A 27,073-nucleotide genomic window follows, 5' to 3' on the forward strand; every position below is an offset into this window, starting at 1 on the left:
TCATTTCTTACATGGACTATTTCTCTATAATCTGGATAGACTAGAAAATAGAGAGTAGAATCAATCTAACTCAGTGGTTAAAGTGTTAATCAGGGTGTCAGTTCACTTCTCCTCAAAGTGTGTGACAAGGAGCAAAGGAGTGTGTCTATCAGCTGATCCTAAGAAAGAAAGTAAACACTCCCAACATGCACTGAGGCACAGGGAGTGGCTCAGGTTTCTGACATTTCCCTGCGGTGGTGAAAAGAAGTAATAATTAACTACCAGATTCTGGAGTTGATGACCTTGTGTGAGTGTGTGTGTGTGTGTGTGTGTGTGTGTGTGTGTGTAGGACTCCCGGGAGCAGAGCCCAGCGGTGTGCAGGTGAGCCTTGTGCACCCCTCCTCCCACACTTGGCACGGACCTGGACCTCCAGGACAGGTGAGTGAGCGCTGACTTTCCGACAATCAGAGTTTGTGACCAGCAGGGGAACAAACTGTCGGCAAGCAAGTTCAGCCCAACAATTAAGGTAAAAAGGTTCCTTCTGCTCTCAGTGTGAATAACAGGTGAAACGGACATTACTTTTCCTCTTGATTTTTTTTCAGAATGCTCTTTCCTGACCAAGTTATGCCTGTGACGAGAGGGAAAAGGAGGGAAGGAGAGGGGGAAGTATGGAGGTTAGTGTGGCCACTGTGAAGGGAGGGAAAAGGAGGGAAGGAGAGGGGGAAGTATGGAGGTTAGTGTGGCCACTGTGAAGGGAGGGAAAAGGAGGGGAGGAGAGGGGGAAGTATGGAGGTTAGTGTGGCCACTGTGAAGGGAGGGAAAAGGAGGGAAGGAGAGGGAGGTATGGAGGTTAGTGTGGCCACTGAGCCCCTCCTCCCTTAGCTTCAGGGAAATAGCTCAGTGAGCACTGGACCTGGAATTGTGCTTGCTCTCCAGAGATACTGGACTCCTGGCATGACATCCTCCTGTCCCTGAGTGTTCTTGTGGTTACAGTGTTGTATTGAATCAGCTAGCAGGGAAGGTATTTTAAACAGAGGGTTCAAACCTACCCTGTTTGGCTCAGTGGATAGAGCGTCAACTTCCAGACTGAAAGGTCGCAGGTTTGATTCTTGTCTAAGGGCACATAGGTGAGATCTGGTCAGGATGTGTGGAGGAGGCAACCAATTGATGTGTCTCTCACATGGATGTTTTTTATTCTCTCTCTGTCTCCCCCTCTTCCATTCCCTCTAAAAATCAATGGAAAAATACCCTCAGGTGAAGATTAACAAAAATTAAATAAATAAATAAATAAATAAATAAATAAATAAAGGGTTCAGTCAGCTAAGCTTTTGTTACCACAAAGCTACATAAATGTAACCCCCCCCCCCAAAAAAAAAATTGCAAAGGATTTCTGATATAATTTAAGACTGTACCAAACAATGAAAGAATAATCGTAATTAATTACCTGGGAGGCCATGAGTTAAGGATAACATTCTGAGGCAGGAGAGCCATAGGTTCAAGTCCTGGCTTTGCCACTTAGTATTTTGTTCCATAGCAAGTTAACTTACCTAAGCCTCAGTTTGTCATCTCTAAAAGTGAGCATCCTAACAGGAGCTGCCAATAGGTCTTCGATGAGCACTAAACATTGAGCAAGTATTCCATAAATGCGGCCTCTTATTAGCCAAAAGGGCCAGATCAGGAAGCAGGAGCTGAGCAGGGGAGACCAGACATTGTGGATCCAGGACCTGTGAGCAGATGGCAGGTGGGAAAAGCATTGCCTTTCTTAGTAGCAAGGATGGTATCTGGCTTCTTGCCATTTTTCAAATAGAGTAGATGGTGGTAAATTCAAACTTATTTGCTACTCAGTCAATTTTACTTTGGAAAAGTCACATGTATATTCATGTTATTTCTAAAACTAAAGTGTAATTTTAATAGGAGAATTTTACACAGTCCCATCTTGTGGAACCCATGATGTTATCTGAGTTTGGTAAAAGAGATTGCCCCTTGAATAACTTGGAGAAAATTAGACCATAAGATTCCACGACCTTACATTGTAGTACATATTGTATTGTTTGTATTGAAGTGATGTAGACTTTCGTTTGTGTTGATGGCCAATATATATAAAAGAATGATACCTGTTTTTTGTTGGTCGTTGCCTCTTAAACTTAAATTATAGGCAAGGCACCTTATTTTTTGAAATTTTATTTAAAGGGAACTTTTGTTAATATTGCTATTAGTGTTTTTTTATAGAGATTTTTTTTTAAAAAAAAATTTTAAATTTTTGAGAGGGAAAGGGGCAGACATTGATTGGTTGCCTCTGTATGTCCCTTGACTGGGGATCAAACCCGAACTAGCCACCTTTCAGTGTAAGGGACAATGCTCCAACCAACTGAGCTGCACCAGCCAGGGCAACATTGCTGTGAGTTTTATTAATGCTGATAACTTTGAGGAAGACAGACTTAGTTGCTATGACTAGCAAAGTGTTTCCATTGATGAAATGTTATCTTTTTATTTTACTAATATAAAACATTTAAGTGATTTGTAGTCAATCCTAGTCATCATTTTTTTTTTTGTGAATGCTAATATTACCTGACTTTGTAAATTTATTTTTTTAAGGAATAGTTGTTATGCAATCTTATATTAGTCTTATTAGTTTCAGGTATACAATAGTGATTTGACATTTTTAGACCTTACAATGTGACCACCCTACTATCCTAGTAATCATCTGTCACTATGTAAATTTATGCAATAATATTAACTACATTCCCCTTCACTTTTTTCACCCATTCTCCCAACCACTTCCTCTGGTAACTGTCACTTTGGTCTGTTTTTATGAGTCTGCTTTTGTTTTGTTTTGCTTTACATTCCACATATGTGTGAAACTATATAGTATTTATCTTCCTCTGCCTCACATTTCACTCAGCATAATACCCTCTAAATCCATTAATGTGTCATAAATGGTAAGATTCCATTATTTTGTTTAAAAAATTTTTTATTGATTTCAGAGAGGAAGGGAGCAAGAGAGATAGAAACATCAATGATGAGAGAGAATCATTGATTGGCTGCCTCCTGCGTGCTCCACACTGGGGATTGAGCCCACAACCCAGGCATATGCCCTGACCAGGAAACGAATTGTGACCTCCTGGTGTATATGTTGATACTCAACCACTGAGCCACACCAGCCCGGACATTCCATTCTTGTTTATTGCTGCTTAATATTCCATTGTATATAAGGAGTGGGCATAAGTATGTTTACTGTTGTTCCTATGGACAAAGAAATTACTGTTATGATTATTACAATAGTGAATAAACTTTGTTTCCTGTACTCACCACTACAAATCTACTTTTTATCCATTCATCTATCAACGGACATGATTCTTTTTTCAAATTGTAGAGTTAAAATTCTCCAGTGTAATTACAATTGAATATGGACTGGAGAATTGTGAATAGAATTATAAAACCAACCAAACTGAACTTGACTACATTATTGTCCTCTGGAGTCTGGTTGAACTTAGTGTGGTTTAGTTAAAAACTTACAGGAGTACTAAGTCCATTTAGAATAAATTTCAGTACTGGTATTTACAAAACATTTTTCAAAGCAAGAATATGCTTTTACGCTGAATAGATATTGTTAGTGCTGGAGTCGCCGAAGGAGGAACGCATAAGGCCAAAGTGGTAAGGGCTTATAAATTTATTAGGTCATCTGGATACCAGGTGGGCTGAGCCCCCAAAATGGTGCCAGCACCCAAAATTGGGAGTCAGAAGTTTTTAAGGGACTCTAGGTGGGCTTTTTCTGGGTGGAGAATTCCCTGTTCTGGTCCGAATCCTGGAAAGGTCCAGAGGGGAGAGATAATGGTCTTTGCAAGTGGAATGTGGTCTTAGCAAGTGGAATGTGGTCTAAGCAAAAGGGAATGTCCGTTGTGAAATGGCCTGAAGGTCGGTTCCTAGGGGTGGGGTATCGATTCAATTATTTGATCAAACATAACAGAACTTCTTAAACCAAGTTATTTGATTTTATTTCTTAATAGGCATATGTCTCAACAATGTACAGTACCAGCAATTGAAATTAATCTACTTAACTATATTGGAGATTAACTTATTTGAAATTAACTTATTTAACCACATAATTGTAGGTAAATCTTCCTTGTTAAAGTCTGTTTTAGTATAAATGTGTTTTTCTACTACTTCTAATGCATATAACATTTTAAGATAAACTATTAAATGTTTTTGGAATAGGAAGAGAAAGAGAGAGAGAGAGAGAGAGAGAGAGAGAGAGAGAGAGACAACCAACAGTAATTAAGAAAAAATTAAATTTTCATATATATCCAAAATAGTATAACATGTATGTAACATGTCTTTTTAACATGTAATTCAAAGATTTACATCTGATATTTGTTTTAACTCTGTAAAATAAGAAGCATAGTACACTTTCATTTGAAAAAGAAATCTAATGCTAACAGTCAACTCACGTTACAAGCAGGTAGGGATTTTAGGGTTGTTATATATACATGGAGGAAAAAAAAGAAAAAGAAATACACGGGCTTCATAGAAAAGTTTAGATTTTAAAAACATATTCAAGTATGGGTCGATTGAAAATACAGCCTCTGAGAAAGAACATCTTCTGAATATTCTCTTTGCAGCTAAGTCCAGGGTTAGAGAGGATTAGGCCCTGTTACAAAATTAAACTCATGTCTGTCAGAGCTGTCAAATACTATATAGTGGTTTCATCCCTTCATAACAGCATCTCAATACAAAACCAATATTTCAGTTGTCTTTATTTTAAGAGATGAGGGTACTATTTTAGTAGCTGAAATGATTAAAGACAACTTTTCATTATCATCATCCCAGGGCTAGTAAATGGAGCTCAAGAGAAGAGAGTTTCCCAATTCTTTTGTAGCCAACATATGAACAGGAAAGATGAGTCATGATGCCTGTGAAGCCACCTTAGAATGTCCTCTTGGAAACTTAGATGAAGTAGGAAATCCTTGAGCTGGGCCACAGCAGCAATTCCAGCAGCTCCCTTCTAGACTGTGGGCTGGTGAGATTCTTTGAGTCCTGACATGGCTTAAAGCTAGCCTGCTTCTTCTACTGCTCTTGCTTCCCTCACTTCCCCAGCACACTCTGGGGAGAACAAAGCACGTGGTCTTAGCACTGTGTAAATATGAAATAGACTATTAAAGGCTTGGCATTTCAAATTGGATTCTACTGGAACTGAGAGCAATGACATGGTCCCATAGACGTCTGGTTGTTTGACCCACATCCTGTTTAGTGCTGTCTTAAATCCAAGTACTTTTTTGTTTATTTTTATCTCAAAACAAACATTTTTCTAGCTGCAGTCAATATCACTTAATGAAACGATAGTTTAAGTAACCCAACTCTGAACTTTTTATCATCTCTGCAAATTAAATGCATTCTTTAGAAAAACTATGGAGACAAATGTTTCTCAGAATCCATACTTCTCTTGACTCTTTTGGATGATGGGTAGAATTGTAGTTTTGGTTTTTTTTAAGATAATTGTATGTAGATCTTTTCTTCTCAACATTGTAAAATTATGACCATCTTGACACGAATCCAGGGCAGAGCTTAGAGAAAAATTTATTTTCTTTATAGCTTTATTTTGGAACTGAATACATATTTGTAACTTTCTATTGCCTCTTCAAGCCAAAACAATAATTTAAAAAATAACTTCATGTATATAGTCTTATTTAATAATTGAAATATACACTTGCTATTTCAATGTGTTACTTTATGTTTTTTTTATAACTTTTATGGTGTATGCTATATATTTTCCTTGTATATGATCTTAAAAGTGGGTATAAAATAAAAAGAAAATAACTGTCATTCACCTTTAAAGCTCTCAATTTTAATGTTACTTGAATATGCTTCCCCATGTATTGAATATATTAATTATTTTGCATATGTTTTATCTATATACTTGTAAATACATATATACTCACTCTGGGTAATACAAAACTGAAATAAGCAATAATCCTGCTCAAAAGGAACAAATAGTCAAATTAAGTAAAATAAAATATATGACCCAGAAAGAGAAAGGAGTAGGTAATTAGAAAGCTGCAGATATTTTCCTGTGAAATGGCAGGAAAAATTTTCTTTGGCTGAGGATCCTAGGGGAGTTAGCACCTGTATTTTTTGTTTTAGTTCATTGTAAAATTATGACCATCTTGACACTGTATACCCACTGGCCTCAGGCATAAGGGACTACAGATGGAGATATAGGCTACACTTCCTGTGGTTAGTACAGATGTGGGTCCAAAGAAGGAACTTGTGGAATATTTGTTGCCTATACAAGTAACCATTTAATTAATCCATGCTTGGGCACAGGAAGGTAATTTAAATGAGTGGTCCATTTGAGTTCATTTCAGCTTGGATTCCCCTTCCATTTTCTGGCTTCCTCCTGGTAACTGGTCAGTGAGGGCAAGCCCACATCTAGGCAGGATGCAGAGCAGATGGAGAAAAACCACTGATGCTCTCTCATGTTCTCCGGTCTCTGCTGCCCACACACTCAGTGCTCCCATTCTGCCTGCTCAGACCCATTCTACCTGGTTAGTCTCCTTCCTTCTCTGTGAAGCCCCCTAGGCCTTTGCGACCTTAGACCTGCCTAGTACTCTCAGAACTGTTTATTTCTCCAGAACTTAATTGCTGACCTATCTAATTGCTAATTGCTATCTTCTGAGCTCCACTTTGTCTGGACAAAATGAAAAAATAAATAACCACACTTATTAAATGAGTAATCTCATTTCATACACAATCTAAGTGAATAAGCTCTGGCCCCAAGTAAAGTACATAGATTTATAACAATTGCTTTCCTCCTCAAATTATAGTTTATCAAAATAATGGTGAATGTCCAAAGTAAGAATTCTAGGCTCCTATATAATTATTTTTCTGTTTTCATAAATCCTCTCCATCTCTGCTAATCATAACCTCTGGGATCATCCTCTTAAGCCTTTTGAGGAAACTAGCTCAAAAATCTACCAAGTCTTCATCATTTAAAAGATATGCACAAGGGCCCAACCAGATTTTAATTTGCTATGAATCGTGGTTAATGGGAATGGAGAGGGAAAACTCTCTGAATTCATAGATCTATTTATCACTTCAGCAATGAATAACACAGTGAGACTTTTACCAAGTCACATTTTTACCTTTCTGGTATTTAGACTGTTTGAATATTTTGCTTAGTCAATTTTTAGATTCAGACATGGCCAATAGTATTTCCTATTTAATTAGCATATACCACCTAGGAACAAAAATTTATGCTGTTTCTATTTTATTCCCTAAATTCCATTCAATTGTCTTTCTTCCTAAGGTCAGAGAATAAGGTCAGAACTTTTGAAATTCTTTAATCCCATCTGAAATCTTCTGCTTTGGTTCAGCATAGATCACCCGTTTACAAGGCCATTGTTATCCCCCTTTGATGATGCCTTAGCTATTTGGTGAATACAAATAGGAAGCTGCTGTGATGATTCTTTAGCCCATCACTGTCAATTTGCACTTTGTGACTCTAAGTGGCTTCCATTGTGGTTCTTCAATTCAAAATATCTCCAACTTCTAGTCTCAGCTAAAATGTCATTTTAACTGAGGTCTAGAAAAAGTTTATAAATAATTCTTAATCCTTTGGGCCATATCTGCAACTTTACATTCAGTCAGCCACTCAACAGGTATTAATTGAATTCCTTCCATGTTCCATGCAAATTCGAATAGCTGGATGTACACAGGCAAATTTTCAAAAGCCCCTATTGTAAGAAACTAGTGTTGTAGTTAGAGAAGATGGACGATGTAAATTAATAAGATCCTTTCAGATAGTGATATGTAACTAGATGAAAATAATGTAAGAGTGATGGAGACTTGCTTATAGAAAGCCTCTGAGAGAAGAGACAGGGGCTGGATCTGCGTGATGGGGGATGCTCCAAGGAGGAGAAGCAGCAAGGATAAGTCCCTGAGGCAGGAATGAACTTAGGGGTAATTGAAAACCAGAAAGAAGGCTAATGTAAGTGACATAGATTCAATAACGAAAATAATAAAGGAAGTGAATACTGAAGAGATTGGCAGGACTTCATGAGTAATCACAGGAAGGTTATACTTTATTCTAGTTCATTCTTGTAAGTCTTTGCAAGGTTTTAATCATAGGATGACAAAATCTGACTTGATCTTTGAAATTGCCGTTATGCTGTGTGAAGAATGGAATGTTGATCACCATGTGGATGCAGGGAGACCAGTCAGGAGACTGATGAGATAATCTAGGAGAAAGGTGATGGTGGCTTGGCTCAGAGCAGTAGCTTTGGAAATAGGAGCTTTTGAGTTCAGGTTACATATGGAGATACAATCAATAGAACTTACTTCTGGATTGGAATCTGGTTATGATGAAAGAATTAAAAATAAGACTGACTGTTAAGTTTTTGTGCTTAATTGGGCAGATAGAGAAGACTTGTGGAGGTGGGAATTCTGAAGCATGGGAGAAAGTCAGTGGTTGTGTTTTGGCCAGATTGATATTGAGATGGCTGTTAGACATCCAAAGAGAATAAGTACATGGTTGTGCTCAGCAGAGAGGCTGTGCTGGAAATTAATTCAATTATCTGGAAGAAAGTGTAGATAGAGGGGATGGCCAAAAACATAAAAAGCCAGCATTTTGTGATTCTTAGAGAAGTCAGCAGAGGAGGCTAAAATAGTGAAGCCAATGAGATAGCAAGAAAATAAGGCAAGGTTGTTGTGATTACTTCAAAATACCTTAAAGATAAAAGTGTTTCAAAAGAAGAGAACAATCAGTCTTGTCAAATGCTGCTACAAGGCAGAGAAAATGAACTATTGGAATGTAGGAGGAGAGGTGCAAGGAGAGATAAATTAAAGGAATAGATGATAATGAATCTGGATTCAGGAAGGGGAATGGTAGTGTTTGGACCTCAAGGTAACCACTGGGGAAATCTTACAAGGGTGCATCAATAACTTTTCTTTACTGGTGATTAGAATCACAAATCTAGAGGTAAAACTCGGGTTTTAGAAACAAGAGCAAGGGCTGTGTAACCAAACAACCCAGGCTAAATTCTATGAACGAGAAACTGGGATTTACTAGTATTGGGCTCATGGAGTGTGCTGTGTCTCTGACCCAAAGGAGCCTAAAATGCTCATGTAGTGTTTGACCTACAGAGTTAATTTTCCCAGTTTGCTGAGCTTCTGACCCTGGGGCTTGAGTCCTCGTTATGCTATGGAGAGTTCTTCTAAATGATGTGCTATCAGAGAGGATGACATTCCCATCTAGAGGAACACATTCTTTGAGCAAGAGGGTATGAGTAGGCAAGACATAAATCAATAATAACAATACAAGGTCGAATGCAGAAAATGGCATCACAACAGTGTAGATAACAGGCTGTGGGAGATTTGATAAGGTCAAACTTGATCAAGGACTAGAAGGAAGCAGAAATCTGGAGTGACAAGGGCCCTCTTGTACAAAGCAACTGGTAGAACACTCTGTGGTTTGAGATTTCATTAGACTTGAAGGCCTGGTGTTAAAGAAAAGCTTCAGTTTTAAGTTTGAAAAGTAGGTTTGAGTGGAATTGCAGAAAGCCTGAATGTCAGGTTAAGGGACTAGGGCTATATTTGTTTTGCTAAGAATGAGATCCCAGGAAAATTTGTGAACAAGAAGATGAAGTGAGATCAGAATGGTAAAAGCATAATGAGAAACTCATCAACTATTCAGCTTAGAGACTATTACAATATGCTTGATGAAATGTGCTCATAGCATTCAAGTAGATGACAGAATTTCAAACTAACAATGTGCTATAAGGAAAAATATGCATCAGAAATGTTGTGAGAATGGCTGTTTTTTTTGTGGGGTTTCTTTTGTTTCGTTTTGTTTGTTTTGTTTTGGACAGCTAGTCTCCTGGAGGAAGAAAAACATGAAATGTCTTCCACACACCCTATCCCAACCAAAATAATCTGATTCAGAAGAAAAAGAAGGAAATCCCTCTCCCTCTTTTTTTTTAAATAAAAAAATTCATCTTTTCTCTCCAGCCTACCTTTTTATTCCAGCTATATCCCTTGTAATTCTGTAGGTTTAAAGCAATGGTAGTCAAATATTCAATTTCTGCAAGATGGAATGACTAGAAATTATTATACTTAAAATCTCTGGTTATACCTTAATTCCACTTATATGACAACCTAAAGGAGGATATTATTCATGTCTGACCACAGTTTCCATAGCCTGAAGGAGACTTCAGTGATATTACATCATAATCAACCCTGCGAGTCTGAGCTTGACTTGAGCTGCCTGAAAACTTAAAATTGTGTCTGCAGGAATTGGCAGGGTTCAGCCAGCTTGGATTTAATTTCTGTAATAGGAGGAATATGTTTCCTTGCACAGAATCTTACAGGAGAAAATTCTTTCTAGAAATACTCCAAAAACTTACCAAATTGGTCCATCTTTCCTTGCATTGGGCCACTTATTCTGAAGTTTTTTAGTTTACCGAGTAGTTTTCTATTTTCTTCACACCTCCAGGATCTCTTCTCTATTACAGCTATCTTGTATTCCCATGTTGCCACAAAAATGCCTCATTTGAGACCCTAAATGCCTTTGGGATTTAACATCTTCTTAAAGAAAACAACACGGGGCTGCTAAGTAAGCAGAAATTTAAAACTGACTGATTTTTTTCCCCACAAGTCTCTGGAAATTTTATTTTAAAATATAATAACCACAAGTCTTCTACATTCTTTCATAAATTTCTGGAGATTTTACTATAAAATATAACCAGAAAGTCTTCAGAAACATTATTCTAGCTGGGCAGAATTTTTCATATGGCTTCTCATTTTTTCTTTTTATAATTATCAATAAAATGTAAGCTCTGTAGCAGCTTCAAACACTCCAAGCACACCTGTGCATTTCTAGAGGGATGGGACAGGAGGATAACTTTTAAATCACTAAAATCTGGTAGTATTAGAACTGTGGATAAATTGAAAAATGAAAAAAAAAATCTTTAGAGTGTATTCCAAATCAAATAGTAAACATTCAGAAGTAAGATTCTTTATAATGGTAGTAATGCCAGATTTGGATATACTGAGTACATTCCTTACAAAGAGTGTAGTTAAGACAGCCAGCAACCATAAAGTTATTATCATCATAACTTTGATCCAGGATTCCACTTACAAATTTGCAAATCATTAGCATTTATCATGGGCCAACCTTGGATTTTGTATGATAACTTTCTTACAACTATTGCTCTGCCCTGTTTGCCTTTCCCTCTCTCTGTCTCTCTATCCCACAGTTGCCAGTTTCTCAAATTGATTACCAAAGGGAAGCCTCTTTGTCAAGTTAGTATGTTTGTGGTTTATCTGATATTCCTTCATATGTCCTCTTTATCATCTTTCATTAGAGATTGTCAAAATTAAATTGTTTGTTCCCCTTCTTTTACTACTATGTTCCCTAAATTATATGAAGAAAACAATTTTCAGCTTAAAATGAAAGATCATATCAAAAGAGACAAAATAGGTTTTTCTCAAAAGCACAGATTGAGTAATTAGAACAGAGGAAAACACCCAAGGATCTTAAAACTTAAGTGGGTTGGGGCTGGTGGGAGTGGGCAGGGAAGACAACATATTATTACTTGTTTCCCAAAACAAATTACGAGCAATCATGAAAAAGGGCTTTGGAGGAGGCCGTTTAGAAACTCACTCAACGTGAGTTGTAGTTAAACTCAGAACTCTAAGCTTATTTTCTTACAATTGAAGGCTTTGCAGAACATCTCATTTATCCTCAATATTAATTCCCTTCGACATAGAAAAAAATCCTTGAAAAGAATCTTAGCATGGACTGATTTATAGAAAAAAAATTAATCTATATAACCTTTTCCAAACTGCAAAAATGTTGGTAAAAAAACCACAAAGTAGAGGCCTTGAAGGTATTCAGGCTGTGCTTCAAATGCTCTGCTCCGTTACTTACCGGGGGTTTGAAGTGGAGTAATAGCCTGCAGACCTTGCTGGGATAGATGGTCGCAGGATTTTGAGAGAAGGTCTATAAACTGGCTCACCTACAGAGTGTAAGACACATGCTAAAAAAGTATCTTCTCTTTCCTTTTCTCCCCAACCCAACCCTCATGCCCATACATGAAACACTACTTAAACACCCCCTCTCCTCCAATACTTTTACACACTAGGGACACAACAAGAAAATTCAATTTAAGTCAGAAACTGATTTATGAATGCATCACGAGTGCATGCCATTAATATTATTCTAATGTTTTAGGGTATCCATAGATGACCTCAAAAAGGGAGGAAAGATGACTATGATGCCCGACCAGTACTCTTCTTGGATCTTCGTCAATGACAGGACATTCCTTACTGGGTAACTGTATATCTGTCTTATATGTTATTCTAGTTGCCAGTTATTTGTAGATTATATGTCATTCTAAGCATGATATAGCATTCACGAGATCAATAATGTGAATCGCCAGTTGAGACATTAAATAAGTTGAAGAAAGATGTTCCTACAGACTGCTAAACCACAGCCTTTCATGGAACAATCACTCATATTTCATAAAGGCTAAACTTTTATTTTAGTCATTGGTAAAACTCTCAGGAGCCCAACACAGGGTCTCCTGTCCTCTCCTCTCTCCCTTGTCCTCAGGACACACTTCATTTTTAGTGTTCCCCATTAGGTTATGTAATATATGGCCAACATCCACAGCTATTTTCTTACCTATAGTAAATAGCATCTTATGTTGCTTTGGGAATAATAGAGGTTTAAAAATTATTAGAGAAAATATAAGCATTGAACTTCACTGAGCTAGAGCATGTCTTACAATAAAGAGAAACAAAGCCAAATAAATGAGGGAGGGAAGTGGATGTAAATGATGCAGGAATTGGAAATAGGAAATCATAGGGAACAAATATGATCAAAAATGGAATTAAAGCCACGTGGAAGATAGCATGAGGTACAAGAAGTAGGAAGAAGACATAAAGTACAAGCTAGTGGGTTCATTTCTTAAATACTTAACTCCCTGTGGACCGGTACTCTTCTTGATCCTGAGCACTTGGCAATGAACCAAACAAAGCCTTTACCTTGAGGGGTTTGCCTTCTAAAGAGGATTACAGTAGTCTCCCCTTATGCACAGTTTCATTTTCCACAGTTTCAGTTACCTGCAATCTGAAAATGTTAAATGGAAACTTCCAGAAATAGCAGTTCATAAGTTTTAAATGTTCACCAATCTGAGTAGTGTGATGAAATCTCACCATCCCACTCTGTCATAGCTGAGACATGAATTATCCTTTTACTTAGCATATCTAGGCCATATAGGTCCCTGCCCATAGGTCACTTATTAGCTGCCTCAGTTATCAGATCCACTGTCAGGGTACCACAGTGCTTGTGTTCAAGTAGCCCTTATTTTACAATGGCCCCAAAATACTGGATTAGTGATACTGGCAATTCAGATATGCCAAAGAGAAGCCTTCAGTGCTTCCTTTAAAGTAAAGGTAAACATTCTTAAAAGAAAAAAACAAATTTTATGCTGAGGTTGCTAAGATCTATAGTAAGAACAAATCTTCTATTCATGAAATTGCCTATTTTATAAATTAAACTTTATTATAGGTATGTATGTATAGGAAAAACATAGTATGTACAGGGTTTGGTACTATCCACAGTTTCAGGCATCCACTGGGGGATCTCAGAATGTATCACCTGTGGATAAGAGTGGACTACTGTACAGTCAATATGTTAAGATAAATGAGTAATGGTATATAATATTAGATGCTGAAAGGTATGAAGAATAAAAATAAAGCAGGAAAGTGAGTACTGAGTGCTGGGAGTGGAGAGCAGGTGAGATTTCATGGAAGAAGCCAGGGAAGTCCTCAGTGAGGAAGTAACATTAGAATAAAACCTGATGAAGGTGCACAAGCCAGCTGTGTAGGTATAGGGCTGGTAGCATCCAGGCAAAGGGGACAGCAAGTTCACAGACCTAAGGCAGGCATGTGCCTGTAGGGGCGGCGGAAGCCAGTGGGGAGAAGTGAATTAGGAAGGACAGTAGAAGCTGAAGTTAGAGACATAATGGGGCTAGACAAGGAAGGTCTCATAAGCCATTTTCAGACTTCGTCTTTCCCACTTACATGATGAGAAGCTATTGAAGGATATTGGGTACATGAGTGACTGGATCAGTCTGGCTGTTAGGTTAAGAGAAGAATGAAGAAGAGACAAGAGTAGAAGCAGAGAAACTATCGAGGAGCTGATAATATTCCAGGGTAGAGATGGTAGTGCCTTGGACCAATGGAGGTGGAGGTAGGAAAAAAAAGTTCAGATTCTGGTGATATTTTGAAAGAAGTGACAATAGGATTTCCTGAAGGTTTAGATGTGGGGTGTGAGAGAAAGAGAATAAACAAGGATTATTCCAAGGTTTTGGTTGAGAAAAATGGAGTTAAATTTTTCTGATTTTATAAAGACTATAAAAGAGCAAGTTTGTGGTAGATCAGGAGTTCAGCCCTAGACGTGTTACATTTGCGAGTGAGTAAGATCAGCAAGGAAATAAGTATAAACAGAAAATTCCAGATCCAAGGTTGAAAGAGTGAAATGAAGTAAGAAAAATAGGAAACAAGAAGGCAAGGAAGAAATATATTGGGTGAAAGTAAGAAGAATGGCTGTGGAGACTGAACAGAGAGGAAGAGCAGTATATATTTACTATATTACCCGTTACATATGTGTCATTCATAATATACATACTATGACATGTCAAAATAACTGAAGCATTGATGGACATACAAGGAAAAGAGGGAAATTGAGGAGTTGGGAAATTTAACTGAAACACTGACAATGAAGGTCAGAGAACATAACCAAAGGTCTTAGAGACTGGTAAGAGATGGCCCTGGTAACAAGATGAGCATTGTTGAGAGGACCTGAAAGATGACAGATTGGGAAGAGAAAAAGATAAGAAAAGCATTGAGTGATCTGCAAGATTAGCAGGGGCAAATTAGGTTCCAGGTAGATGGATGATGGAGAAGGTGGGAGGTTGTGAATAAAATGCAAGAGGCTCCCAAGAGAATGACAGGAGGCAAAGAACAGGATGAGAGCCCAGGACAGCCCCAAGAAGGCCCCTATATATTTGCCTCCTCCCAAAGGAAATTACAGAAACAAGAGTGGTGTTTCCAAAGACAATAGCCCTAGGTCTGCCCCAGTGTTTCTTTTTGCCTGTATGCTTTCTGTGCAGCATAAGTTTAACCAACCACGAAAACAAATTTACCACACCGGGAGGGAGGTTCAGAGAAGGAAAAGTACAGAATATAAGAGAAGAATGTACAAACCCATGTACGCATTTTCCTGTTATTCAGCTCTGCATGACGCAGTTCAGCTCATAAAATCATGACTCCCATCTGCCCCACCAGTATATTGCTAAACTACCCTGGGGGCCCACCTCTCAGATTACAACATCTGAGGTTACAATCATTGTCCCTTAGTTGACTTAAGCAGCTTTACCGCCTGAATTACCAAAGGAAGCAAGGTTCTTTCTCACTCAAACCTTTAGACTTGCCCTTGTGATCAGATTAAAGCGCATCAGGTATCAGGTAACTTCAATACACTGTCTCTTGTTTGCACACTGTAGCATCAACCTCTCTTCCCTGACAAAACTTCAAGACAAATGTCATAGAGAAGCTCCTGTGCCCTCCCTGACTCCTGTCTGCTCTTAGGGGTATTCCAATTCTGACTAATCCCCATCATTTGTATGCTTGCATTTCTCTTTATTCTCTGGGTTCTTTATTCTCCTGGCCCTTTCTCTAAATAATAAATTTTTCTTCCACCTTTCTAGAGCTCCTAGTTCAGTTCTAATAAGAGTTATGTCTATCTCACTGTAGCCATGACCAGCCAATGGTAATTTTTATCCTGGATCACCACATCCCCTACTTTTGTTCATCTCTGTAGACACAGAATGAAAATCACAAATTTTAGCTGACGTAGACACCCATTCCGTACATTGATAGGTACCAAGTCAACCTCTGTTTCTTTTGGATTATTTTATTGTTTTTCAGTCTCAGCTTTTCACTTTCCCCATTTCCCCATGAAATCTTCTCTGAACTGCAGTAAGATTTTAATTAGCTTGTGTTAATTTTTCTTTTAAAATATGTATTTGCTAATTATGAAGTATGATTTTTTGATAAATTATTATAATTTATATATTTATTTTAATCTATTATAATAATAAAAGTGTAATGTGCAAATTAGACCAGACATCCTTCCAGATGACCTTCCGGACAACGCTGAGGTGGTGGGGGCAAGGCAGAGGCAGCCACTGCGGCGGTGGGGGCTGAGCCCCTTGCATGAATTTTGTGCATTGGGCGCTTGTATAACTATAAAACAGAAAATATAGAAACATATAGATTGAAAAAATAAAGATTATTCATAACCTCAAAACCAAGGAAAAATATATACTATTTAATTTGTCATATTCCACATCTTCTAATGACTCTATTTGCCATAGTTGAAGTCATACTGTATCTGTTTTGCACATCTGGCATATATTAGAAATTTTTTACTTATTATTTAAAAATATTTCTAAAGATGATTTTAATGGCATAGTATTCAATGATATAGAAGTATCATGATGTAATCATTCCTTTAATTTTGACCTTCAAGATGGCTCCAATTTTTTGAATACACATGAGCTATTCCACAAAAGTGGAATTACTGGATCAAAGAGTACAAATATATCTAATGTTATTGCTACAAAAATTAGTTTTCTAAAAATCTTTGGTGACTTCTCTCACCAGCAGCTTGCATCTCCTGACTTGTCTTTATTGTTTCATAACAAATGATTTCCTGAGGTAGAATGTAAACCCTTTGAAGGTAAGCCCTAAGCATCTTTTCATCCCATTTCCCAGGTGGGGTACCTGGATAATTATAGGTGAAACATAGATAATTGACTTTTATTTGAACATTTATGGGAAATATCAGAAAAATATAATTAGCACATAAAAATTTTGATTTCACAAACATTATTGCTCATGACAAATAAAAACTTACTTAAAAGTGGAGTCAATTAGAAAAACATTGACAACAGATGATACTTGGGGTTAGCCAAAATCATGAAAGCAGTATATGATTAGTTTGATAGCATAGCCACAGCTCTCAGCCAGAATGTATTAATCACTTTCCTACAAAATAACCTTAACGTCAGCACTCTATAATAATATTTACCTCTGCAAATATTTTTATAAATACTTTCTAATTATCAGGAACATAAGAGGAGAAAGAAAACTAACAAAATTTGAGAATCTATATGCCTTCCCATTTTACAATTGGCCTGCAGTAAACTATGTCACAATGAAACTATATATTTTAGAGGAGGATATTTCCAAAGAAAGATCTGTGATTCTAGTGACCCTTATTTTATGTCATATTTTTCAGTGACTGAATTGAGGATTTATAGTTTATCTTCTTTAACCCAGAACCCCTTTCAGGCCTTACAATCCATGTATTAATTGGAATTCCAGATGATAAAGTAAATGCAAACACTTGACATAAAGGTAGCATTTCTCAAAATGTGGTCCATGAGCCACCTGCCTCCCAATCAGATGCTTGTTGAAAATGCAGATCCTGGTTCCACCCCAGAACTATTTAGGTGATTCTGATGCATAGTGAAGTCGAAGAACCACCACTCACATAGGAAAGGATTAAAGTCTGAGGACTGAGGACCACCTGAAATAAACAGAATTCCTGTAGCCTGGGGAAATCTTTACAAAATAGTGACCAGAAATGATAGTAATATCCCTGACCACCTATGATATCCAACACATCACAAACCTGGCAAACATTTCCATTCATGTATTCACTTAACAAGTAGTGATTCAGCCCCCACTTTGCACCAGTCATTGTTCTAGCAAACAAGACAGAATTACCAACTTAGTAAGGGATTTGTCTTTTTCTTCACAGAAATACATAAAAATAATGGAAATTAATAGGAAAACAGCATCTGCTTGGAGGAAATTTGGTTAATTTAGCAAATTTCATAAGAACTACATGTTATCAATAAAATAGGAGGTTTTAATATTAGTAGCACAATAATCAATATAAAATGTACGTCTTACTCCTGGATGAGAATTCTCTGAGTTTAGAAACTTCCCTGGGTGAAGGGCGATGGCATAAGTTAACTTCATGCTCACATGACTAAGGTTCCAGGTGCTGTTTCATTGCCTGGGGTCATCTCTTCTGTTGCTTCACATGGTAAATATTCTAAGTGAGCTGAGTTTTAAAAAATAATGGTTCCATGTGGTTGCTCTTGAAGTACTTTTATTTCAGGTCCTAGGCTGAATTCAGGGCACTTTAGAGGTGAGTAAATGCCAACCCCCGTGCCTGAATAGAGGGCAAATTCAGTTTTAGAATGCAGGTCAGATTTCACTCTGGGAACCTTAGACTTTTTCTCCTGTTTAGGGACCTAAGACAAACACTTGCAGGCTACAAGTCTTCCAACTGCAGCCCACAAGGCACGTGCGCATGCCTGTCCTGAGTAAATAATTGTAATTCGCACGATGTAGTACATTTTAGCAGAAAGTGCATTATTCCAAATAGTTTCGTTTTCCAAGCGTGTTGGCCAGCACCCTTTGCTGAAACAAAGGAACCAGCCACCTGCACCTCTGAGCACAAAGTCAGCACAAAGAACCGGTGTTCAGAAGCTGCTCCTACCCGACTGGTAAAGCCAGAGGGCAACATTTGCCCAAGTTCACGGCCAGGGCCTTGTCTTGAGCAAAGGAACTTGTGCGAACACTGCGTGCCCCCGCATGCCCTGCAGGTAGGCTGAAGAGAGAGCACCACTTCCCTGAAGTCCGCGGGACTCTTGTCTCTAATAAAGGATGAGGGAGCCAGCCCTCTCAGACACATTTTTGTCTGAGTCAGGATTCTAAAATAAGCCCGGCGCAAAACGTTTGAGGCATGTTTAGGACCATCATGTTAAGAATGAGAAAATTTTTCTATGTGGACACTGTTTTTAAAAATTTATTTTAAAATTATTATTATTTATGTTTGATGATCTAGCAAAAACAACACAAAAAATTTTTAGGAGAAATTGGGTACCACATCTGTTACTATGTCATGGAAAGGTCAATGAAGTCCCCCCAGATGTGTGAAAAATGTCATATTTAAGCTTTCTTTATCAGATATTTTTCAATTAATATATATTGTCCACAGTCATTAAGCATATCGATATAATTGTTATTCCCAATAAAATTGATTCACTCTACATTTACCTATTTCATTACTTCAATCCATTAATAAACAATTAGATCATCTATCTGTCCAAGATACACTGAAAATATTTCAATACAAAGGTCTAATAAAATAAAAATATATTAATTTACAGAGTTTAATTTCTGGATATGTTAGCTACACTGGTGAAAGATGTTTTTCCCCTTTAAAAATAGGTCAGGGTTTAATTTTATTTATTTTATTCCCTAAAGAAATAATTACTGAGACCCTACAGTAAGCCAGATGTACTAGAAGCTGGGGTATGGAATTTTGAGTAAAAATGGACAAGGCCAATCTCAAGCTACAGATCTCTAACTTGAGCCTTCATTAGAATCACTCGGAGAGCTTATTAAACTAAACATTGCTGGACCCAATTCCTAGAGTTTCTGATTCAGTAGGTCTAGGTTGTAATGATCATTTGCATGTCTGACAAGTTCCCAGGTGGTAGTGATGCTGGTCTGGGAATCATACTTTGAGAACCACAGGTCTTCAGGGCTGATAACAAACTGAGGGTAAGTGTCTAAAGGAAAGGAGCCCAGATTTAGGAGAGAATAAGGACCCAGGCTATGTAGGGGCAGGTGCCAGAGATCTGAAGGAAGAAGGAACTAACAAGTTTAAGGGACTGAGGGGGAAGCATTCCTGACACTGGGTGACAGCCCAAAATCTTTATGGCCAGAGGAAGCACCATTCCAGCAAGGGGAAGGTACCCAGGGTGGCTGAGGTCCAGGTCACAGGGAAAACATCTTCTGAAAGGAGGCTAAAGAGAAGGAGAAACCAAGCAGGACTTTACCTATTTTGAGAAGTATTAGGGGGTTTTATCCCAAGAGCAATGGGAGAGAGTTAAGAATGTTAAACAAAATACATGATGAGATATGTTCTATATACTCTGTATAGAGTGCGGAGAATAGTTGGAGGGTGCTCACAAGAGAAACAAGGAGGCTGCTTAATCTATTTTTCAAATGTAAGGAAATCCATGGTCAAAGTCAGAAGAGGGAGGTAAGGAAAGCTCCTGATGTTAGCTCACGCGCACAAGGACGGCCCTGGGGATCAGTGACCACCTGTTGTGTTTCAGGCTCTCTTGTAACAATCCCCTAGTCCCAGAGGCTGTAAGGCATATCAGGAAAATAACTGAAAGACTTCATTAACAGAATAATAGATATCGTTTCCCCATCCCAACGGAGCAAGGGGCAGCAGACTGTGAAGTCCAGGCAGCCATCCTGAGCTCCTGAGCAAGCACAAACCCCCCGCTGTTCATTCACAAAGGGTGTTATTTTACAGCCAGCCTCCATCTGTTGCAATAATGACTGGTGTTGCGTGGCGCAACTGTGTTTACTTTTCAACTAGTTTTTTTTAATCTATAAGGTATGTATTAGAAACACCTGAAATGAAAGTTTAGCTCATGGATAAAATGAGAAGCAAGATCCCAACAAAAGTCAGATCCCAATCTCATTGCTCCATTCTCTCACTTCTGTACCCAGCCCCACAGAAAATCCAATCAGCTCCACCTCCAAAATCCAACTGCTTCTCACCATCCAGTCCAAGCCACCATTATCTCTTTCCTGAACAACTGCAACAGCCTCGTAATTGGGCTCCCTGCATCTACCTCCTGTCCCCACAGTCCATCCTCCTCCAGCAGCCAGAAGTTTCCTTACATATATGTCACAGCATCTCTCTTGAAGCCTTAAAGGTTTCTATTGCAGAATCCTTACCGTAAGGAGTCTCTAAGGCCCAATATGAGCTGTCCTGGAGGACCTAGGACTTCATCTTGAACCACTCTTCCCCATGCCAAGCTCAATCCCACATATGGGATGGGGCACTGTGCCTCTTGCCTGGAACACTCTCCTTTCCATCACTGAGGTTTTGGTTTAATATTTCAGGCCTTCTGATGGCCCTCTCTAAAATGTCCTCTCAGTGCTCTGCATCACATGATCTTGTGTCATTATTCTCACAGGATGTATCCCTTTGTGAAATTAGCATATCTCTTTATTTACTCTTCTTTTTTCTTCTGTAGTCCTTCTGTATGGCAGGGGCCTCATTGATTGCAGTGCCCCCAGCATCTATTCCATTGTCTGTCACATAGTAATTCTTCAGTAAGTTTTGGATGGTTTTGAATGACTGTGTGTGTCAGGGGGAGGGGTGCAGGGGAGGGAGGTAGTTAACCTGCCTCAAAAACTGAATTGGGAACTTGGTATTTAGACTTCACATGTCTTACCCTTAAATATTGATTCATCTGCATCAGGGCTTCTCTCTACTTTCATGCACATACACATTTCCTGGGGATCTTCCTTAAAATACAGATTCTGATTTCTAACAAGCTGTCTCCTAGGTGTTCTGACACTATTTGGACAGGAGTCGCTCTTAAATGCCGTGATAAGGAGAATAATGGCCTCTCAAAGATGTTTACATTCTGATCCACTGAAGCTATCACTATTTTACATTACAAGGCAAAAGGGAGTCAAGACTGCAGATGGAATTAAGGTTGCTAATCAGTGGAGAGGAAAATAGAGGAATTATCCAGGTGGGACCAGTGTAATCATAAGGGCCCTTTAACACGGGAGGGGAGCTATTTGAGAAAAGTCAGTGTCAGAGTTTTCCTGGTGAGAATGAGTCAATGGCCGTTGCTGGCTTTGAACATGGAAAGGGGAGCCAGCAGCCAAGGAATGTGGGCAGGCCCTGGAAATGGGAGACAGCCAGGAAACTATTCTCCCCCAGAACCTTCAGAAGAAACACAGCCCTGCTGACTGCTTGATTACAGCCTGTGAGACCTGCATTTTGACCTAAAGAACTGTAAACTAATACATATATATATATTTGCATTGTTTAAAGCCACCGAGGTTGAGGCAACCTGTAGCAGCAGTAATAGAAAACTAGAGCAAACCTTTTCCCAGGAATGTGTGAAGAAACAGTGTTCTCTTACCCCTTACTTCAGCAATAGAGGGGGAGGAGCAGAAGTGTTAGTGGGCCCGCTGCATATAGCTATTTTAGAGTTAATTGGAATGGCCACCTATTTCAACCCGCAATCTGGCAACAGAAAGATTTCCTTTCCCCTAAAAGAATAACATCAGATTGATCCTTAGCACCCGAAGAGTAGATTTCAAAGTATGATCCCTAGCCTAGCAGCATCAGAATCACCCAGGAACATGTGAGAAGTGCAAATGCTCAGGACCCATCCCAGACTTACTCAGAAACGAGGGGGATGCCACTCACAATCTGTTTCAACAAGCCCTTCAGGTGATTCTGATGCTAGCTCCAGTTTGAGAACCATTGGTTAACAAAAGCACAGGTACCACTGTGTTTCATGCTGTGCACACATACAGAGATACACAGTTTGTTTCGGAGCTTTCACAGTATATTTTGTTGGGCACTAGAAACCAAGGTCTGATATGGAAGCAGCTCATTGTAGCCACCAACTAGAATAATAACTCATAAATTAAAAAAAAAAATCTTTAGATGCTAGAGCTAGACCCTAAAGGGAAAGGGAATAGATAAGTGTCTTCCCCCATCTGAGGTTGTTGGAAAACATTCTAGAGTGTTAAAATATCAGTTATTGATATTTACCCTTATAAAGGGATTCTCTTAAATATCAGATATTATATCTAAAGCACATTCCTGTTTTCTTCAGGAAACTAGCACTTTGGCAAATGATACAATCCCCCTTTTTCTCTTTTTATCCCCTCTTCCATGTCTTATCTAGTGAGATTGCTCTGTAGCTAAAGCTGCTCTCTTAAACAGTGGAGTTTTCACACATTTTAGGTGTTTTGTTTTGTATCTGCTGACTAGCCATTACATATATATATATAATTTTTTCTTTCAGAGAGGCAGGGAGAAGAAGAGAGAGGAGAGAGAGATAGAAACATCACTGACAAGAGAAAATCATTGATTGGCTGCCTCCTGCACACCCCCTACTGGGGATCCAGCCTGGCATGTGCCCTGACTGGGAATCAGCTGTGACTTCCAGGTTCATAGGTTGACGCTCAACCACTGAGCTTCACTGGCCTGGCTCAAGTTTATTCTTTTTTTTTTTTAATATATATTTTATTGATTTTTTACAGAGAGGAAGGAAGAGGGATAGAAAGTTAGAAACATCGATGAGAGAGAAACATCGATCAGCTGCCTCCTACACACCTCCCACTGGGGATGTGCCCGCAACCAAGGTACATGCCCTTGACCGGAATCGAACTTGGGACCCTTCAGTCCGCAGGCCGACGCTCTATCCACTGAGCCAAACCAGTTAGGGCTCAAGTTTCTTCTTAATACTGTGAAATTACTCCTTAATCTTTAATCTTTTTGCTCTTATCAGAGTTCTAGGAGTTGAGGAACTGAGAAAAGCTGACATTTCTATCCACTAATGGCTGCAGGGCCATATTGAAAAGATGAATAGCCCAGAAAATATGAATGTTACAAAATGGCTAAAAACAGCTAGAGGGTGGTTATGTGATGGAAGCGGGATAGGTCTAGTCATATTACCTTATTGATTAGATTTGGATTTCGTGAAACTCCCAGATTCTTCCCTCTCCCCCTCTCCCAATTTTAAAATGATCAGCTGTCAGCACTGAAGAGGGAGTTAGGGCCTCAGGATAGCACTGCTTGGAAGAACAAAGCAAACAAATCACAGGTGCCCTCACCCCAAACAGCAGCAGAGTAAGGCTACCTTGGCAAAGCTGCTAGAAATGTTAGGATCCCTTCCTTTTCCAAAGGACAGCCCCTTCAGAGGAAGGCAGGATGCGTTAGGCAACTTGTTAATGTAGGCTTTGCGTTTTTACTTCAGTCAAGATAGTCCTCCTCTTTCCAACTTCCCAGTTTTCACTCAGTAGAACCCGGTCCTCATTTGCAATGGAAATATGAACGACCTACTTTGCTAACTGGGAAGGTCCTCATGCAAAGGTTGAAAGGTTTTCTTCCCTCATCATTTGAACCAGGAGATGAGGCCAAAGGCAAATTAGACCTGGGGTTGGGGCTGCTTCTGGAAGGGGGGCTGCAGACATTTGCAGTGTTAATTCCAGGATTCGAGTGGACAGTAATGAGGGGTAAAGTGGGTTAAGAGAATTCTGCTCCTGCTTGCAGATGTCAGCAATATGGAATAAGGACACATTTGTAATATCTTATTCAGTAAAGGAAAAAAATAATGGAATGACGATTTGTCTTGGCAAGCAGCTTGATGATAAGCCTGTACTTATTCTCTGTTCTCTTTTCTAGTGCCATTTTTCCCCAAACATGGAGGCATTTGCATTACGTTTTTATGGAAGTAAATTTATGAAAATATTATTAATGAATTATGCACTTACTATATAAAGTTTGGGAGGCATACAGAACTACAGCACGTAAAATAAAAAATCCGACCTTAATTCCAGCACATAATCAATTTGTTACTTTTCCATGTTTCACTCCTAGTTGTTTTGTAAAAACATACAGCAAGTTTAAATTGTTTTTTTGAACCTAACATGCAATTGTTCATGTCATTGCTAAAAGCTAACATTATGAACAAAATCAATAAGTGGGGGGGGGGGGACTTTTTAAAGGAGAATAACCTGTGTAGGAGAGCAATTTAGCGTTTTTATTCTGCCTCGGTTTTTCATATCTTTGCAGAGACTCTTACATGTTTGAGGTTCCTGCTGTTAAGGCAACACACACAGCGGAACTTTTCCTAGCAGTGGCTGCCTGACTTGAAGCCTGAATATTCTTAGCAAGACTCCGAGAGGCAGAAGTAACACAAACTCAGAAAGCACAGCCATGGCCAAACGTGTCTTTGGTGGCTGCGTGGGCCGTATTTTTCTCTGAAGGTTATTTTGTGTTGTGTGGCAGTCTCTGAAGTTTGTGTTGAAATACAACATACACTAGTTCTGGCTTGCCTTCCGTGAATCCAAGCTGCAAGGGTCACTTAGAAAAGAATGGGACAGGGTTTTTTTTGTTTGTTTGTTTCTAGGAAAGGGATCCGATATCCACTTAACTATGCCATGAATCATTAGTGAAACAAGAGAAAGAACTCTTATTCCAACTAGTATTTGGCATCCACTCTATCTATGCAGGGCATAACTCGCTTCTGCACGTCGCGCCGTCCAATGTCCATGCACATCACAGTTTTATAAAATGGTTTCCTCCGGGCAGCTAAATAGCGTGATAAGATTGAGGAACTCATTTCTTGCTAAGTCTGTTATTCATGGCAAACGTCAGATTGTGGGTAATTCCCATCTACTGAGCAGCTGCAATCCACGCCACAAAGTGCAAAGTACACCTAAGTTTTACAGTTGATCCATCATGACTCATTAAAACTGAGCTGGGCGCCTTAAAGGAACAGGGACCCTGGGCTCTCCCCTGCATCCTTCCTCTACACCTGTCACTCCCTGATAAGCCTCTCCCTGGCTAGCACCCTTCCGGGAGCTGTAGTGAATAATTCTGGGTGTCCATCTGCTTCTATCAGGATCCCCTCTCTGCACTGCCAGTGCGCGGTGCCTGCTCCTGTCCTGGGGGAGCTTATGATTCTGTGTTCATTTAGTTAGATGTCCAGCTTACATGGAAGTTTGCCATCCCTTAGTTTTGTAGAAAATACAATCCAGATGATATACTGTGTGATGTTTTCTAAAAGAACATCCAGATCTTAGAAAATCAATTTCTTATCTATCACCCATAAAATAGACAGGCTGTTTGAACCTTGCATCAACTTCCTGAGTTTCCTACGACTTCTATACACCAGAGATTTATAAACTGAGAAGATGGGATATGGAATCCATTGCTTATCACCCATTGTACAGCTTTGTTAGGGCCTGGACAGTGGCTAAGCATTCTGGTTTGGGCTGGATGAGTTCTTTGGGGGCTGAGAGGGAAGGGTGCTCTTTTGGGAGGATCCATATATAACATTTAAGTGTACCCTAAAATCTATTACAATTACCATTGACAAGTTACAGTGTATCTTAAATCAGTGTCTCTTTTCCTGACTAGGGACTGCCTAGGTAACTCTTGGTGATTACCTTTGGATTTCCTAAACTGCATAACCCCTATACTTATTCTAGGTCCCTTTAATACTTTAATCATCCCATATATTTGGGGCATCTGATCACCTTTCCATGGAACATAGCCTTGCTCCTATACCTCTACCCCAGTACTGTTGCATTGGTCCTACTCCTCTTGCTGCATCTTGTCCTGTCCTGAAATCTGTTTCCCATGAGTTCCCTAGTGGCCCTTAGCATCATCATGTCTCTTTCTTGCCAAGGACCTTCAGTAGCTGCCCATTGCCTGCAGGGTGAATTCTAAGCCTCTTAAAATAGTTCACGAGGTTCCTGTCTGCTTCTTCAGCTCATGGCTCACCTCTCCCCATTTTCCATGTTATACTCTTAGAACCCCAACTCTTTGAGCTTTCTGCACAATGACTACAGAAAGAGCAGCATGGCCTTGTTAATGTTTAGTTTGCCTGGTAAGCTCATCACACTTTCCTGGTTCAATGCTCACCCTCCCATGTTTGTTGAAGATCTTCTGTTCCTCTAAGCTCTCACCCACCCTCGGAATATGACTGCGGCCTCATGATTGTGCTCACATAGTGAATGAATGAATGACCATTACTACAGGTCTTCTGATAGAGCACATAATTTGAATCAGTCAGCAGAGGATCAGTAACAATTCAGCTCTTTGTGCCCTGTTGTTTCATCAACTGTATAAACAATCATCTTCAAAAGTTCCTCTGGTCAGGTACATACAGTTAAAATGCGATGATTTTTTAATACTGTATTTGGAATGCACTCACCATTGTTATAGTTGTTCACCTAACTTCTGAATTTTCTTTGCTAAGTCCTTGCTTTATTGCACCATTAACTTACCTAATTTTATCTTAACATTATTTTACTGAGCTCAACTCTTCTCCCACACTCCAATATCCTTCAAAGTGCCATTAATAGTCAGCAAGAT

General features: G+C 39.0%; 1 protein-coding gene across 1 annotated transcript in view; it reads left to right on the plus strand.

The window, feature by feature from the left end:
• Positions 1-447: 447 nt before the first annotated feature.
• RASSF6 (Ras association domain family member 6) overlaps positions 448-27,073 on the plus strand; it is a 55,211-nt gene continuing 28,585 nt past the window's right edge. Inside the window, exons 1-2 of the mRNA XM_081093951.1 lie at positions 448-505; positions 12,206-12,304. Coding sequence (XP_080950077.1) covers positions 12,240-12,304 — 65 coding nt within the window. The 5' untranslated portion in view covers positions 448-505; positions 12,206-12,239. The remainder of the gene's footprint in view (positions 506-12,205; positions 12,305-27,073) is intronic.

Source organism: Myotis nattereri (genome assembly GCF_964212035.1).
Source record: "Myotis nattereri genome assembly, chromosome: 1".
Classification (NCBI taxonomy): domain Eukaryota; kingdom Metazoa; phylum Chordata; class Mammalia; order Chiroptera; family Vespertilionidae; genus Myotis; species Myotis nattereri.